The following is a 16,353-nucleotide window of genomic DNA, read 5'->3' as shown; positions in this document are numbered from 1 at the left end:
CAGAGGTAAAAACATCACACCGCGTACTTTCCCTTCCTTAAGCAAGCAGTGACTTCTCAACACTTCCGGACGACTATTCCACCCCTTTCGGTGGAAGCCTTCAAAACTTTCTCCCCATTTGGAAATCAATAACGACCGGCAAATGGGTACTTGGAATTATGCAACATGGCTATTGCCTGGCGCTTACCAACAATCCTCCAAACATTCCTCCTCAATCACACAAAATGTTGCCAGACCACCAGCACTTGCTTCAACAAGTGCACTATAGAACCAGTACCACTCCAATACCACAGGACAGGGGTTTATTCCCTCTACTTTCTCATTCCCAAAAAGGACTGATCTTTGAGACCTATTACGGATCTGAGTTAAACAAATACATATTGTCAGAGCATTTTCACATGGTCACTCTTCAAGTACTTCTCCTGTTGCAGCAGGACACCTTTGTCTACACTAGATCTAAAGGACACCTACTTTCATATTCCAATTCATCCCGCTCATCGCGAATACATTACCAGTTCAAGGTACTTCCATTTGGCGTCAGAACAGCCCCCAGAGTGCTCATCAAAAGCCTCTCATCTCAGAAGACAATGTATACATGTCTTTCCTTACCTGGACGATAGGCTTATCAAAGCAAGCACTTACCAAACCTGTGTACAACACACTCTGATAACAGTACATCTGCTTCACCAGTTGGATATCACAATAAATGTACAGAAATCTCACCTGTGTCCAGCACAGGTGTAGTCCTATCTAGGAGCTTCCCCCGATACTCAAAGCTCTAGCTACTCCCAATGTAGCCAGTATTCACAATATTCCGGCCACAATACTATAGTTTCACCCCAATCCATCATTACCAGCCATAGCCTTCATGTCACTGCTGGGAACGATGGCATCCTGCATTGCAATCATACCTCATGCAAGGCTTCGCATGCGTCCTCTGCAATAATGTCTAGCACGTCCATGGAATCAATCTCTGGGTCTAATAACAGATTTAGTGTTGGTAGACAGCTGCACCCACCGCTCTCTGCAGTGGTGGAACCCTCAAAACTTAGGAAAGTGGGAGCCCTTCATAGACCCTATTCCATTTATTCTATTCCATTTATATTGGTGTGCTTACTTAAGCATGGCCTACAAACAGTATATGTTTTCTTCCCCATAACATTCTAGACTCGGAGGAGGAGGAGGAAGAGGAGGTTGATGATGCAGAAGAAAGGCAGCAGAGCCCCGAGGTTCCAGCTGATGATGCTGGAGCATATTATGATGCTCCCGGGAGGTAAAGACGCAAGACTTTCATATTGATTAAAAGCTACGATTTTGTGTTGTGTAAGCAGTGGAATTGCTGTACTTGGATGTTATGATATTGTCTTTTGTCCTTGCTACTAGGACTTGAAATTGTGTGCACACTTTAAGAGTGTTGTTGGTTATGCCATTTGAACACTATTGTCCTCTTTTGTCCAGCTCCAATGACCCAGATGAGCAGTTAGAGGAACCGATCGCAGAGGTGGAACCAGAGCCTGAACCTGAGCCAGAACAGGACCCTGAGCCTGAACCCCAGGAGGAAAAGTCTGAACCAGAACTGGAGGAGCAGGTCCCGGAGGAGGAGGTCATGGAGAAGAGCCCCGGTCCTGTGCCTGTCCAGCCAGCTCCTACCACGCAAGAAGAATCTCGGGTAAACCACAGCTCTCTACTTTTATTTCAGATTTTGAAAACCAATTTCAGTTACAGTAAATTAGCACATTCTAACCCAGTGCTCATGCTTGTACACAATACCAAGTAACCTACTTTTAAGAGGGCATAGAACACTTTTACTTGATGCAAAGATTCAAGAGGAGGCAAAGAGACCTTTTTATTCTACTCCTCCACCTTTGTTGGATCTCCATTGTTCATAAACAATGAATACCTCTTCCTGGGATGAAGGGTGAGAAATAGAGGGCCAGAGAAATCCTTCAACATTTTATACAGAGTCTATGAACCTTGCTTATGTTAAGATAACATGTTCAGTTAGTCTAGATTTTTATTTTTATATATACAGATGTGCAGAAGTAAATATACTAATCTGATAGTTGCTTCTAGCCACAGATTTCTCACCTTAGAATTATCTCCAGGCGTCAGACTGCGTCTGAAATGTTTCTGTGAGTCCCCCTGTGCACCGGTAGGTGGCTCTGCTTGCTGGTGTTCGCAGAGGAAGTGACATGCGCGGTGCCTATAGGCGCCACATCAGCGTGCGGACGTCACCTCTTTTCTTTCTGAGCCAGTCAGCTCCAATCTGAAGAACAGCTACCCCCAGTCACTTTTTGAGTGACTTTTTTTTCCCTTAAACTTTTTGCAGAAGTTTTTTGAGACTGTCTCCTGGTGTGGCAGGGATGTCCACAAGGAAGGCTGGTTTCAAGCCCTGTGGCTTTCTCTGGTGCCTCGAGCGTGACCACGACGCCAAGACTTGCCTTGGTTGTGTTGCCGAGCACCCTGAATCAGTGAGGAGAGATTGCAGAAGCCCCTTGCTGTGCGACGTGCAACACTGCGACGGTCTCGATCCCAGTCGAAAGGAAGGTCCCAGGATTGGTCGCAGAGCCACTCCAAAAGATTGTTAAAGTCGTCTGGACGTTTGGGTAAGTCCCACAAACTGAAAAAGAACAAGAAGTCGTAGAGGCCTTTGACTTCGCCCAGTCAGTCTGTTGGCTGATTCACACCTAGTGCCAGTTGGTCCCTTCTGTTTCATGAACGGATCCATAGCGGCGTCAGTTGAGACATCTGCACCATTGCCGACGTTCCCTGTGTCCACTGGCGGCACAGTCCGCATACTCACTCATCTCAAACTCTGACACTGAGTCAGATGGGTGTCGACCGATGCTGGCTGGAGGCAATCTCCCACGCCGGAGCCTGTGCCCTAGTCCTGTGGGCTAGTACTTAGGGATGATTGCGAGAGGTCACTGGACCCTGATAAATACCAGGCCCTAGCTGTCACAGAGAACAACTGGTGTGAGGATCTGGCGGATGCCAGTGATCTGCACATCTGCCAGATACTGGCTTGGTCTCTCCTCCCACCATGGCTACAGATGAGGGAGCCTCATTCACTATGGTGATGAGGAGGGCGGCCGAGGTCCTGGACCTTCTGTTGCCCTCTGTGGCTGTCAAGACTGTCTTGACGGCGGTGCTTCACCCGTTACCTTCTGTAAACCGATTTTCCTATTGAATGAAGCCTTCATAGATGTCTTACTCTGGGCCTGTCCAAGCCCTGCACAAAGGCACTTGTGAATAGGTCAATTGCCCACCATTCAGCATGCTGCCCCGAAGAGCTTGGCTCTCAAAGCATCAACTACCAGAGTCAATCCTGGTGCGCTCCCTACCACTCGGCAGGACAGGAAACCCAAGAGGCTGGATACCTTGGGAAAGATGTTTTCTTCCACCAGCCTGGCACTGCGGTTGGTGAACACGTCGCTTTTCACACTCATCTTGGGGCCTGGTTGCGCAGGTGCTGCTTATAGTCTCAGAGGAGGCTCGAGCCATATTATCCCAAGCTATTGCTGATGGGAGAGACGCAGCCGAGTGCACCATACGTTTTGAGCCAGATACAGCGACTCACTAGGCAGAGCGATTTCATCTCAAGTGGCCCTTAGGCGATACACCGGGTCGAGAGCCACTGGCTTTTCAGGGGATGTCCAAGCCTCGCTCATGGACATGCCCTTCTACAGCTCCTGTTGCTTTGAAGACAAGGTAGACTTGGCTTTTAAGAGTTTAAAGAACAGCAGGGCTACAGCCAGGTCCTTGGGCCTTTCCATGGCCCCATGCCCACCTCAGTCTGCTTTTCGCTCCTTTCATGGCCATGAAGGAGTTTCCAGCCGTATCTCTACCCGACCAGCCACCATTGTCCGCAGGCGATCCAGCCCTTGTGTAACTGAGGACGCGGTACCCACAGACCTAATTGGCCAGGTAGCCAGAGGGTGGGCAAGTCCACCCTCAGACCTCTGCCAGCTGCAGCCTCCAAGCCTCTTTAGTTTGGCCTCCAACTACAATGGTCATCAGGTGTGAGGTAGGATACGCCATCACCTGCACCACTGTAGGCCAATAACATTGGACCGCTGGGTTCTCCATATTGTCCAAAGGAGCAACTACCTCTCCTTTGTGACATCCCCTCTACAGAGGCCACCCACTTGCGACGGGTTGATGGAGCACCAATATCATGACCCGCAACGAAGTGGCAGCTCTCTTGGCCAAGGAAGCTCTAGAGAGGGTTCTGGCATCAGAAGTAGGTAGTGGGTAGTGGTTATTTCTGCTACTTTCTAGTGCCGAAGAAGCACTGACGCCTTTGTCCTATCCTGGACCTGAATTCTTTGATTAAAAAAAGAGAAATTCAAGATGCTCCCTCTAGTTCTGTCTGCCCTGGACTCCGTAGACTGGATGGTAGTGTTGGACTTGCAGGATACCGGAGGTTCAAGGTAGGCCATGAGCATTTTCAGTTTACCATGCTACTCTTTGGCATTACTAGCGCCCCTCTGGTGTTCAGCAAGGTAATGCCAGTGGTCGCAACTTACCTATGCGGATCAGGGGTGCCAGTCTTCTCCTATCTCGACGACTGGCTGTTAAAGGCGGGCTCGCTCTAGGCGGTCGTCTTCCACCTCCAGCTTACAACAGACCCCCTGCACTCACTGGGTTCACTATGAATGTGCTGAAGTCACACTGCTCCCTTTTCAGATGCTCCATTTTCAGATGCTTCCTTTCATCTGGGCTATTCTGGCCACAGTGCAGATTCGGGTTTATAATCCTGAGCGGCAAGTCCAGGATACTCTGGCTCTGATACTGATGTTACAGCCTCAATCCTGGATTTCGTTGGGACCGACTCTGAGGCTGATGGGCCACATGGCCTCCTGTATCCTGCTTGTGAGTCATACTTGCTGTCATATGTTGGCTCTGCAGTGTGATATGAAGTTCCAGTGAGTACAGCATCAGGGGAACATCTGAGACATGTTCCAGAGCTCAGACGTCACTGCAAAGGATCTGCAGTGGTGGCTGATGAACAGCGATTGTGTGAGATGCAGACCCCTCTCCCTTCCTGAAACCAGATCTGATATAGTGACACACGCCACTCCTGGGCTGGGGCCACCATCTGGGAGAGGTGGAGATCAAAGGACTCTGGCCTCCAGTGGATTCTGGACTCCAATTCAACCTGTTGGAACTCCAAGCTTTCCGGTTTGTATTGAAAGCCTGTCAACCCTCCATCAAGGGAAGGCTAGTACAGGTGTTCCTTGGCAACACCACCACCATGTGGTACTGCAGCAAACAGGGTTGAATGGGGTCTTAGACCAACTGTGAAGATACCCTGCGTCTCTGGACGTGGCTGGAACATCAGGGCATTTCTCTGGTGGTTCAAAATCTGGTGTGCTCTCTGAATGTCAGAACAAACTAACTCACACTCCGATGCCTAGTGGATAACGAGTGGCTTCTCCAAACAGAGGTGGTTCATGGCCTCTTTCAGAAGTGGGGAGAGCCTTTGTACGTTCTCGTGGTGGCGAAGAGTTTTCAAGGCAGCTCTTGATCGAAGATGCTTTTCTTTTTGAGTGGAACTCCTTCTTCTCTTCCAGGGGATCCTCATTAATAGTCATAAGCACTGAATTATCTCCGCTCATGAGCGGGAACCCGGAACACATAAACAAAATACATATATATGTAAATATAACCAAAAGTACTTAGTACTAACTAATTATACACATATACATGTATAATAACCATAATATGCAGCCTAACATATATACATAGGCTAATAAAGCCAAACCTTACACACGTTCTGTAGTAGGGAATCTCTGTGTATAGTCATCTAGTGAATAGTCCCGCCCATGTGCGTGGACCCCGGAGCAATCAAAAATAATCTCTTGAAGTGTCGAAAAAATGCAAACTGCACAGACACTTAAGAGAGAATTTAAAGACATATAATGCAGCCTATAAACAGGCTACACTGTCCAGTACTTCAACTAGAAATTCCACCAAAAATCCACAAACAGCAAAGCCTGTCCAGATTTCCCTTGCCTTCAGCAAAAACCCTCTGGAATGATAGAGAGGAAGACATGGACAGACAAGCCCCATAGGCTGCCATTATGTGGCTCAAAACAGGATACTGTGCCTTTAAGAGAACTTTCCAGAACTTCACAGTAGCCCAGAATGCACTGCAGGTCCCTTTTACTTTCAGTTCTTTTTTCCGGCTCCTGCTAGCAGGACCCTGGAGCATTGAGCTCTCCCTTTTAAGGGTTTTTGGTGATTGTTTCAATACTTTTTCTCAAGTTAAGTGCTTTATTGTACTTTGGTGCCTTTTTCCTTGGTTCTTGCACTCTGTTTTTTGCCGAATATGCCTGCTTTATTCGATAAATGCCCGGAGTGCTCCAGGAAGAAGGCCAAATCGGATCCCCATGAGGTGTGTATCCTCTGCCTTCCTTCTTCACATATCCCTGAGGAGTGTGTGGTATGTCAAGGCTTCTCTGGCAGGACCCTGAAGGACAGGAAGAAGATCAGACTTCAGGGCCTCGAGGAAAGAAGATTGAAGGCACAAGGTGGGTCTGGAGGGGCTTCTTCTGCCCATGCTGAGGCCTCTCGGGGGCTCCCCAGGGGCAGGAAGGCCAGCAAACGCCACCATTCTCCGCCTGGGTCCTTTGCGCCAACTACTGCGTCGAGAGGGATGACTACGGTCTGCTCCCCGTCGTCTGAGACTAAACGATGTCGACGCTCGGCGTCTAGGGATGTTACTAGACCTTCGAAGTCCCCCGTGACTGTTTCTTTGTCGTCCTCGTCGGCGTCGAGCTTTCGACGTCGACAGGCCGGCGTCGGCGCTCGCCGTCGAGGCGACACCGCCGTTCGCCGTCGGCGAAGAGGAGGCGTTCGGCGTTGAGGGAGTCCTCATCGTCAAGGTCGCCGTCGAGGCACAGGTCGCCGTCTAAGCACGGGTCGATGCATGGCAGATCTATGTCGATGCATGGCAGATCTATGTCGAGGCATGGCATATCTATGTCGAGGCATGGCAGATCTATGTCGAGGCATGGCAGATCTATGTCGAGGCATGGCAGATCTATGTCGAGGCATGGCAGATCTATGTCGAGGCATGGCAGATCTATGTCGAGGCATGGCAGATCTATGTCGAGGCATGGCAGATCTATGTCGAGGCATGGCAGATCTATGTCGAGGCATGGCAGATCTATGTCGAGGCATGGCAGATCTATGTCGAGGCATGGCAGATCTATGTCGAGGCATGGCAGATCTATGTCGAGGCATGGCAGATCTATGTCGAGGCATTGGCAGATCTATGTCGAGGCAATGGAAGATCTATGTCGAGGCATTGGCAGATCTATGTCGAGGCATTGGCAGATCTATGTCGAGGCATTGGCAGATCTATGTCGAGGCATGGTAAGATCGCCGTCGAGGCATTGTAAGATCGCCGTCGAGGCATTGTAAGATCGCCGTCGAGGTATTGTAAGATCGCCGTCGAGGCATTGTAAGATCGCCGTCGAGGCATTGTAAGATCGCCGTCGAGGCATTGTAAGATCGCCGTCGAGGCATTGTAAGATCGCCGTCGAGGCATTGTAAGATCGCCGTCGAGGCATTGTAAGATCGCCGTCGAGGCATTGTAAGATCGCCGTCGAGGCATTGTAAGATCGCCGTCGAGGCATTGTAAGATCGCCGTCGAGGCATTGTAAGATCGCCGTCGAGGCATTGTAAGATCGCCGTCGAGGCATTGTAAGATCGCCGTCGAGGCATTGGAAGATCGCCGTCGAGGCAATGGAAGATTGCCGTCGAGGCATGGATGATTGCCGTCGAGGCATGGAAGATTGCCGTCGAGGCGCCGACGAACGACGACGAGGCGCCGACGATCGCCGTCGAGGCGAAAGCGTTCGTCGCAGAAGAAGAGGCGCTCGACTTCTGGAGGCCGGCGCTCGCCGTCTGGTTGCCGTTCCTCGACGTTGAAAAGAGGTGGACAGAGGCCTGACGCTGTGGGAAGTTCGCCAACGTCCCAGGCTGGTAGAGGTGGAGGATCACCGGGCTCGGTGTATTCCAAGGTGTATACCCCGTCGGGGAAGGTGACTTCCCCTCCGCCGTTACCGAGGGGACTCCCTCCGAGGACCCCTACTCCTCCTCCGTTGCCTCCTCCGCACCCTGGACCAGGGTTGCCAGTGAAGCCGCCTCCAGTTCCACCGAGGTCTACTTCGCTGCCTGCTCTTCCTACACCTCCTAAGGGTATGCCTAAACCGAAGGCTCCGTCCAAGCCCAAGTCACCCGTGCCGGTGGAACCGGTTGACTGCCCTCGGCCGAGGAGGTCACGTTCACGCTCCGGACGGAGAGGAAGATCGAGGAGTCGTCATAGATCCTCCACCAGATCAAGGCGGCGCCATAGGAGGCGGGGGTCGAGGTCCCGTACGGACTATTCCAGGACCCGTTCCTACTCCCCGACCTTGTCAGACTCCCCAGAGACCAGGGTTTCTCCAGTAGATGACATTGCCACTTTCCAGGAGGTCCTCCTGAGGGGGGCTGCGAAGTTGGGTATCGCTGTGACGGCTCCTACACCTTCAACTTCAGTGATATTTGAGACACTCCACAAGAGGCATCTGTCTCGCCCTTTGCTTCTGCTAGTACCTGGATTGAAGGAACCCGCAGAGGAGCTGTTCCTCACACCGGCTGTGGTGAAGGCCGCTCCATCCCGACTTCTAAAGAAGTACAGGGCCCCGGATTCGGACCCTGCCTTTCTGAGAATTGATCCGGTACCGGATTCGGTGATAGTGACGGCGGCCAGGAAGCTACACTCTACCTCCCCGTCCTCCATCGTGCCTCCAGATAAAGAGTAGATGGATCGACTCAGCTGGACGGAAGGCGTGTGGGACCGCTTCCACAGCCATGAAGGCGTCCAGTGACACAGCTCTGCTGGGACATTATGACCGGGCTCTGTGGGACTCCTGCAACAGTTCGTGGAACTGCTACCGAGAGACAAGCGGGAGGACTTCGTGGAGATCCTCAAGGAAGGGATGCTGGTGTCCAATCATGTCATCACCGCAGCTGCGGATGTCTCCTTGTTGGCTGCCTATGGTTACTGCCATGGAATCAATCAACGACCACATGCCTGCCTTCTGCTCTCGTCACTCAAGCCGGAGGCCCAACAATGGGTGGACAACCTGCCTTTTTCCGGGGATACTTTGTTCGGAAAACACGCAGACGATGAGATGGCCCGCATGAAGGCGGAGGCGAAGACGCTTACGGCTGTGGGCTTGGTGAAGCCCAAAGAGAAGAAATCCTCCAAACCTTTCCATAGGTGCTACGGTGCGCAAGGAAGAGGACGGGGCAGTCTTCGGGACAGCAGCAGCAACAACGGCAGCAGTTCCGGAGACCCTTCAAGAAACGTCAGAAGGGTAGGTGGGGACAGCAGTCCTCTACCGCGAACAAGGGCCCAGCCGGGTCTCGACCCTGAGCGGTTACTTCCCCTTCATCCGTTGCTCGCTCCGGTGGGGGGAAGCGTTCAATTTTTTCTGGCAGTGGAGAAAAATTACTCGGGACAAGTGGGTGCTGAATATTGTTTTCAATGGATACAGTCTTCGGTTCATCAGCCCTCCTCCAGCGATCCCTCCGGTCAGCTCGCAGCATCAACTGCGCGAGCTCTAGGCGGAGGCCGATATCCTGTTAAGGAAAAGGGTGATAAAAGACGTACCTCTGTCTCAAAGAGGAAGAGGTCTGTACTCCCGGTTCTTCCTGGTTCGCAAGAAGGACAAGAACGAGTTCAGGCCCATTCTGGACTTGCAGCAGGCAAACAAGTGGATTCGCAGAGAAAAGTTTTGCATGCTGTCGTTGCATCAGATTTTTCCTCAGTTGCAACAGGGGGACTGGCTTTGTGCCATAGACCTACAGGATGCGTACTTCCACGTGCCCATCGCGTACAAACACAGGAAGTTTCTGCGATTTCAAGTCGGCACCAACCATTATCAATACACAATGCTGCCATTCGGGCTGAAATCTGCGCCCAGAACATTCTCGAAGTGCATGGCAGTGGTAGCGGCACACCTCAGGAAGAACAAGGTGTTTGTCTACCCGTACCTGGACGATTGGTTGATCAAGGCCTCCTCCTTCTTGGAAGCTCAAGCAGACTTCCAGAAGACGTGCGTTCTCTTGAACAAGTTGGGGTTGCACATCAACATGTCCAAGTCTGTCCCTATCCCGGTCCAGTGCATTCAGTACTTGGGAGCCACCATCAATACGCTGTCAGCAAGCGTGTCTCCTTCGGAGGAGTGACGGCGATCGATCCTTCGGAAGGCTCAGGCTCTTATGACCGCTCCATCTACAACAGTGAGGACGGTGTCTTCTCTACTGGGGTCGATTGCCTCTTGTATCTTCCTCACTCCTCATGCACGACTACGCAGGAGTGCTTGGAGGACCAATGGGATCAGAGGAAAGGATCTTGGGACGACAAGATACGACTGTCTCTGCATGCTCTTCAGTCTCTGAAGTGGTGGTGTTCAGCGGAGAATCTCCTCAGATGGGTTCCCTTCTACAAGGACATTCCTACTCAGACTATCGTGATGGATGCTTCTCTCCACGGCTGGGGAGCGCATTCGGGAGACTTACAGATTCAAGGAACGTGGTCTCGGATGGAGTCCACGTATCACATCAATTTCCTGGAACTCCGAGCTGTTCACTTCGCGCTGAAGGCTTTTCATCCGTCCTTCTAGACCAACTCTCTGCTTGTACAGACGGACAATACGACCACGATGTATTACCTCAACAAGCAGGGGGGTCGAGATCGCGCACCCTGTCTCGGGAGGAGCAGACTATCTGGCACTGGCTTCTGGCCAGAGGATTGACGATAACGGCTACCCATCTACCAGGTGTGCAGAATGTTCAGGCAGACGCACTGAGCAGACTGATTCAGGAATACCACGAATGGGTCCTAAACGACGACGTACTAGGAGAATTCTTCGAAAGGTGGGGGACTCCAGACGTAGATCTGTTCGCCACCGCCGAAAACAGCAAATGCCGATACTTCGCCTCCAAGTACTACCAGCAAGGGACGCTGGGGAATGCACTCTGGATCAACTGGTCGAACAGCTTTGTTTACGCTTTTCCGCCCATTCCCCTGATTCCAGCGGTGCTCATCAAGCTGTCCCGGTCCAGGGCGCGGATGATCCTGATTGCCCCGGAATGGCCCAGGCAGTGGTGGTTCACGGACCTTCTACACCGGTCTCTCCTTCTGCACATACGGCTGCCGTGCAGGCCGGACCTTCTCACGAAGTTCGGGGGGCAGATGTTTCACCCCAGCCTCTCGTCCTTGAGTTTGGCGGCATGGCTCCTGAGATAGTGCAATATGGCCATTTGAATCTGCCCGAAGATTGCTTGGACATACTGAAGGAGTCTAAGCGACCTTCCACCCGGACATCTTATGCTTACAAGTGGAAGAGGTTTTGTGTCTGGTGTGTGTCAAAGAACTTTGACCCTACGACGTGCAAGGAAGATGTCATCCTTCCTTATCTTCTACATTTGGCACGATCTGGCCTTAATGTTCATTCCATTAAGGTTCATCTCGCTGCATTGACTGCCTACAGGAAAAGCCCTTCACAGACTTCCTTCTTCCAGATCCCTGTGATCCACTTGTGGGACACCCCCGCGCCGCACGGCCACCAGCTGCTGCGTGTGCCCCTTTGCCTGCCCTCTGCCTCGCTGCCGGCTGCCGGCTGACTCCGCTGTCGGTTGTTTTGGCCTTTTTTTTGACCGTAATTTGTGCCTGTTTTTATTTTCTCTTTTTCTGTGCCCGGGTTAGCGTCTCATTTTGTATTGTATTTTTATTGCTATTCTTTTGCCGTGCCAGCGCTTTCCTTCCTGTTTGCCCGCCTACCTCGCCGCCCTCCGTCTTCCCTCCCCGCTCCCCGCTTCCCGCCACCACCGCAGATCCCGCCCCTTTTTTCCTTCTGTTCCCTAACCCGCTCCCGCCTCCCAGCTGCTCCGCCCACCCGCGCACTTCGCCTTATATGGCGACCGTGCGAACGCGCAGCGGTCACGCGCAGCGGGCGCGCCGATTGTGCGCCGAAGGCGCGCCAAAGGTAAGCCCGTCTGCGCCCGTCCGCGACCGGACCGCGCCCAGCGCCAGGACCCTTGGCCCCCGAAGACCCCGACCGACCCGCCTGACGTACTCCGCCGCCACCCTCATCGCACTCAACACCGGCCGACTCCCAGAATGCCACCAAGCCACACCACGACGCACCCACGGACCCTTCAGCTGCCACGCCTGCAAGTTCACCTGCATCCGGACCTGCCTCGCACCAGCACCCGCCAAATCGAACACCAGCAGCACCCACCTCAAGTGCATCCTGCTCAACACCCGCTCCGTCCACAGACACGCCATCGAACTCTGGAACCTCCTAGACGCCACAGCCCCTGACGTTGCCTTCCTCACGGAGACCTGGATGAACGCCTCTTCAGCTCCCGACATCGCCATCGCTATCCCAGAGGGCTACAAGATCGTCCGGAGGGACCGCAACGCCAACCAGATGGGAGGTGGCATCGCCATCATCCACAGGAACACCATCCGTCTCACGACCAGCACCGACAACACCCTGACCAGCGCCGAACACCTGCATTTCCAGATCCACACCAACCCGAACACCACCCTCAGAGGCACCCTGATCTACCGACCCCCTGGACCACGCACACAATTCAGCGAGGACATCGCCGACTTCGTCAGCCCGCATGCCCTCCCCTCCGCTGACTACATCCTCCTGGGAGACCTCAACTTCCATCTGGAGAACAACGACGACCGCAACACCAGCACCCTGCTCGACAACCTCGCCAATCTTGGACTCAAGCAGCTGGTGTCCACCCCCACCCACCTCGCCGGACACACACTCGACGCAGTCTTCTCTTCCAGCACAGACATCGACTTCAGCCACACCACAGAGCTTCAATGGACGGACCACAGCTGCGTCCACTTCACCTTCAAGAGAACGACGACCCACCACCACCAGCAACAGGCCGCCCGCAGAAGCTGGAACAAGATCACAGCAGACCAGCTCGCCACCTCCGTGAGCCAGCACCCTCCTGCCAGCTCAGCGAACCCCAGCCAGGCCGCCGACAACCTCACGAAGTGGATCAGCATCTGCGCGGACGAGCTCGCCCCGCTGAGGACCCCGCCCAGCAGACCCGGCAGCAAGAGAGCCCCGTGGTTCACCGACTAACTCAAGAGCTCCAAGAAGAACTGCCGAGCCCTCGAGAGAGCCTGGAGAAGGGAACCTACACCGGACAACAGGACCTCCTTCAAGCTCGCCACCCGGAAGCACCACCAGCTGATCCGCGCCGCCAAGAAAACAGCATTTAAGGACCGGTTGGACAACAACGCACACAACTGCAAGGAACTCTTCAACATCGTTAAAGAGCTTTCCAACCCCAGCGCAGGAAACAACGACATCACCCCATCGCAAGACCTCTGCAACTCCCTCGCCTCATACTTCCACAACAAGATCGCGGACATACACAACAGCTTCAACAACCAACCAACGCACACCATGACCAAACAACCATCTCCCACCACCACCCTCCACGCCTGGACCCCGATCAGCACCGATGACACCATCCGCACGATGAACTCCATCCACTCCGGATCACCGACCGACCCCTGCCCTCACCACGTCTTCAACAAGGCCGCCGCTGTCATCGCACCCCACCTGCGAGACATCATCAACACATCCTTCGACACCGCCACCTTACCTGAGAGCTGGAAACACGCCGAACTCAGCGCTCTACTCCAGAAACCAACAGCGGACCCCACCGAACTCAAGAACTACCGCCCCATCTCGCTCCTCCCGTTTCCAGCCAAAGTCATCGAGAAGACCGTCAACAAGCAGATGGCCGCCTGCCTCGAGACGAACGGATCCCTCGACCCCTCACAGTCCGGCTTCCGAGCTAATCACAGCACAGAGACCGCCCTCATCGCCGCCACCGATGACATCCGAGCCCTGATGGACAATGGAGAAACAGCGGCCCTCATCCTCCTAGACCTCTCCGCGGCATTCGACACGGTCTGCCACCGCACCCTAGTACAGCGCCTCAGCAACATCGTAATCCAGGACAAGGCGCTGGAATGGATCATCTCCTTCCTCGACGGAAGAACACAGAGTCCGCCTACCACCGTACAAATCAGAGGCCTCCGAAGTCATCTGCGGCGTCCCTCAAGGATCATCTCTGAGCCCCACCCTCTTCAACGTCTACATGAGCCCCCTCGCGGCCATCGTACGCAAACACAACCTCAGCATAATCTCCTACGCCGACGACACCCAGCTGATCCTCTCCCTGACCAACGACCCCGCCTCCGCCAGAGCCAACCTGCACGAAGGGATGAAAGAGGTAGCCGAGTGGATGACGACCAGCCGCCTAAAACTGAACTCGGACAAGACGGAGGTCCTCATCCTGGGCTCCTCACCCTCCGCCTGGGACGACTCCTGGTGGCCTCCTGCCCTGGGCACCGCACCCAAACCGACAGACCATGCACGCAACCTGGGCTTCATCCTGGACTCCTCCCTCTCCATGACCAGGCAAGTCAACAACGTCTCCTCGGCGTGCTTCAACATCCTACGCATGCTACGGAAGATCTTCTGGTGGATCCCCACCGAGACCAGGAAGACCGTCACCCAGGCCCTCGTCACCAGCCGACTGGACTACGGCAACGCCCTCTACGCCGGTACCACCGCCAAGCTCCAGAAGAGACTCCAGCGGATCCAGAACGCCTCAGCCAGACTCATCCTCGACATCCCACGAACCAGCCACATCACCAGACATCTGAGAGACCTTCACTGGCTCCCCGTCAACAAAAGAATCACCTTCCGCCTCCTCACCCACGCACACAAAGCCCTACACGACCAAGGCCCGAGCTACCTCAACAGCCGGATCAACTTCTACGCTCCCAAACGCCACCTCCGATCAGCCAACCACGCCCTCGCCGCCGTCCCCCCGCATCCGAAGAGTGACTACAGGAGGAAGGTCCTTCTCCTACCTGGCCGCCAAGACCTGGAACTCCCTCCCGACCGACCTGCGCCTGACCCAAGACCACCTCTCCTTCAGGAAGAAGCTGAAGACCTGGCTGTTCGAGCAGTAGCGGCACCCCCCCCCCAGCGCCTTGAGACCCTACGGGTATGTAGCGCGCTCTATAAGTGTCACTGATTGATTGATTGATTGATTGATCAAAGATTTTTTGGAAGGCTTGAAGAAAGTGTTCCCTCCTGTCAGGCTTCCTTCGCCTTCATGGGAATTGAATGTGGTGCTGTCCAGATTGATAAAGGAGCCTTTTGAACCCATTCATAAGGCTTTGTTGCAGCACCTGTCCTGGAAGGCGGCGTTCCTCGTGGCCATTACATCGGCCCGCAGGGTGAGTGAAATTCAGGCGTTGTGTTGCCAAGAACCTTATACTGTATGTTCGAGGCATGTGGGCTGCTGAATTCATATCTGTGCATAGATCGCCGCCTAGTGTTGGGTCCGGATGATTGCACATTGTTGTCCTGGAAGAGTCTTCGAAGTATCACGAGATAGGTGGCTCCTCCCCTGGACTACAGTGCGCATGGGCATCGCCTCCATCCCCAGATTGTTTTTTTCCGCCATTGGGTTCGGATGTGTTTCGGTTCCCTCTGTCGGAACCGATAGTTGTTCAACTTCTAATCGAGACCAGAAGGTCTTTAGGCTGAGCGTCGGTATGGTTGCGTTCGGGTTTCTTGTCTGACTCTCAGCTCCGAAATCTTGCTACCCTTCCGCGTGCTTTCGGCGCGGACGGGCCTACACTACACTTCTGCTATGGAGCGGACACCGTTTAAGAAGTGCCCGGTGTGTAACTCCAAATATTCACACCTCGACGTGCACCCCGTGTGTAATACCTGCTTGTCACCGGACCATAACGAAGACAGCTGCATGGCGTGTTCGAAATTCCGGTGCAAGAAAACTCTCAAGATTCGTCGGGCCAATAGGCTCCAGGCCAAGTTCTCGGCTACCGCGGCGCCCCCACCAGACGACATATTCCAAGAATCTGTTGGAGACGAAGACGACGTACAAGGTTCGGAATCTAGTCCCGCGTCCGAAGGGGATGCCTACGACGCGGGTGATGAGGACTTTGACGAAGTCGCCGACGAGGTAGGGGACGACGATCGGGCTATTGCCACCGTAGGGGATAGCTCGGAGGAGGAGCATCCCCAACCAGACTCAGGGGTCAATCCCCTTCATACGGCCCGGGTCGAGGGATCGCCTTCGGGCCTTACCCAAGATCTACTTATAAGTCCTACGTCCCCGCCTCCGGGCCCGGTCACGGACATTTCTGAGGCGCCACTCCCGTTGAAGAAAACGAAAGTGAAGCCATCTGGTCACGCTCCC

General features: G+C 53.7%; 1 protein-coding gene across 2 annotated transcripts in view; it reads left to right on the top strand.

The window, feature by feature from the left end:
• Positions 1-16,353, top strand: part of G3BP1 (G3BP stress granule assembly factor 1) — a 366,859-nt gene that overhangs the window by 195,650 nt on the left and 154,856 nt on the right. For both annotated transcript variants that reach the window (XM_086931268.1, XM_086931269.1), the window contains exons 6-7: positions 1,168-1,273; positions 1,459-1,669. In XM_086931268.1, coding sequence (XP_086787394.1) covers positions 1,168-1,273; positions 1,459-1,669 — 317 coding nt within the window. The remainder of the gene's footprint in view (positions 1-1,167; positions 1,274-1,458; positions 1,670-16,353) is intronic.

This window comes from Lissotriton vulgaris, chromosome 7 (genome assembly GCF_964263255.1).
Source record: "Lissotriton vulgaris chromosome 7, aLisVul1.2, whole genome shotgun sequence".
In the NCBI taxonomy this organism is placed as follows: domain Eukaryota; kingdom Metazoa; phylum Chordata; class Amphibia; order Caudata; family Salamandridae; genus Lissotriton; species Lissotriton vulgaris.
This window is presented reverse-complemented; position numbering and strand designations above follow the sequence as displayed.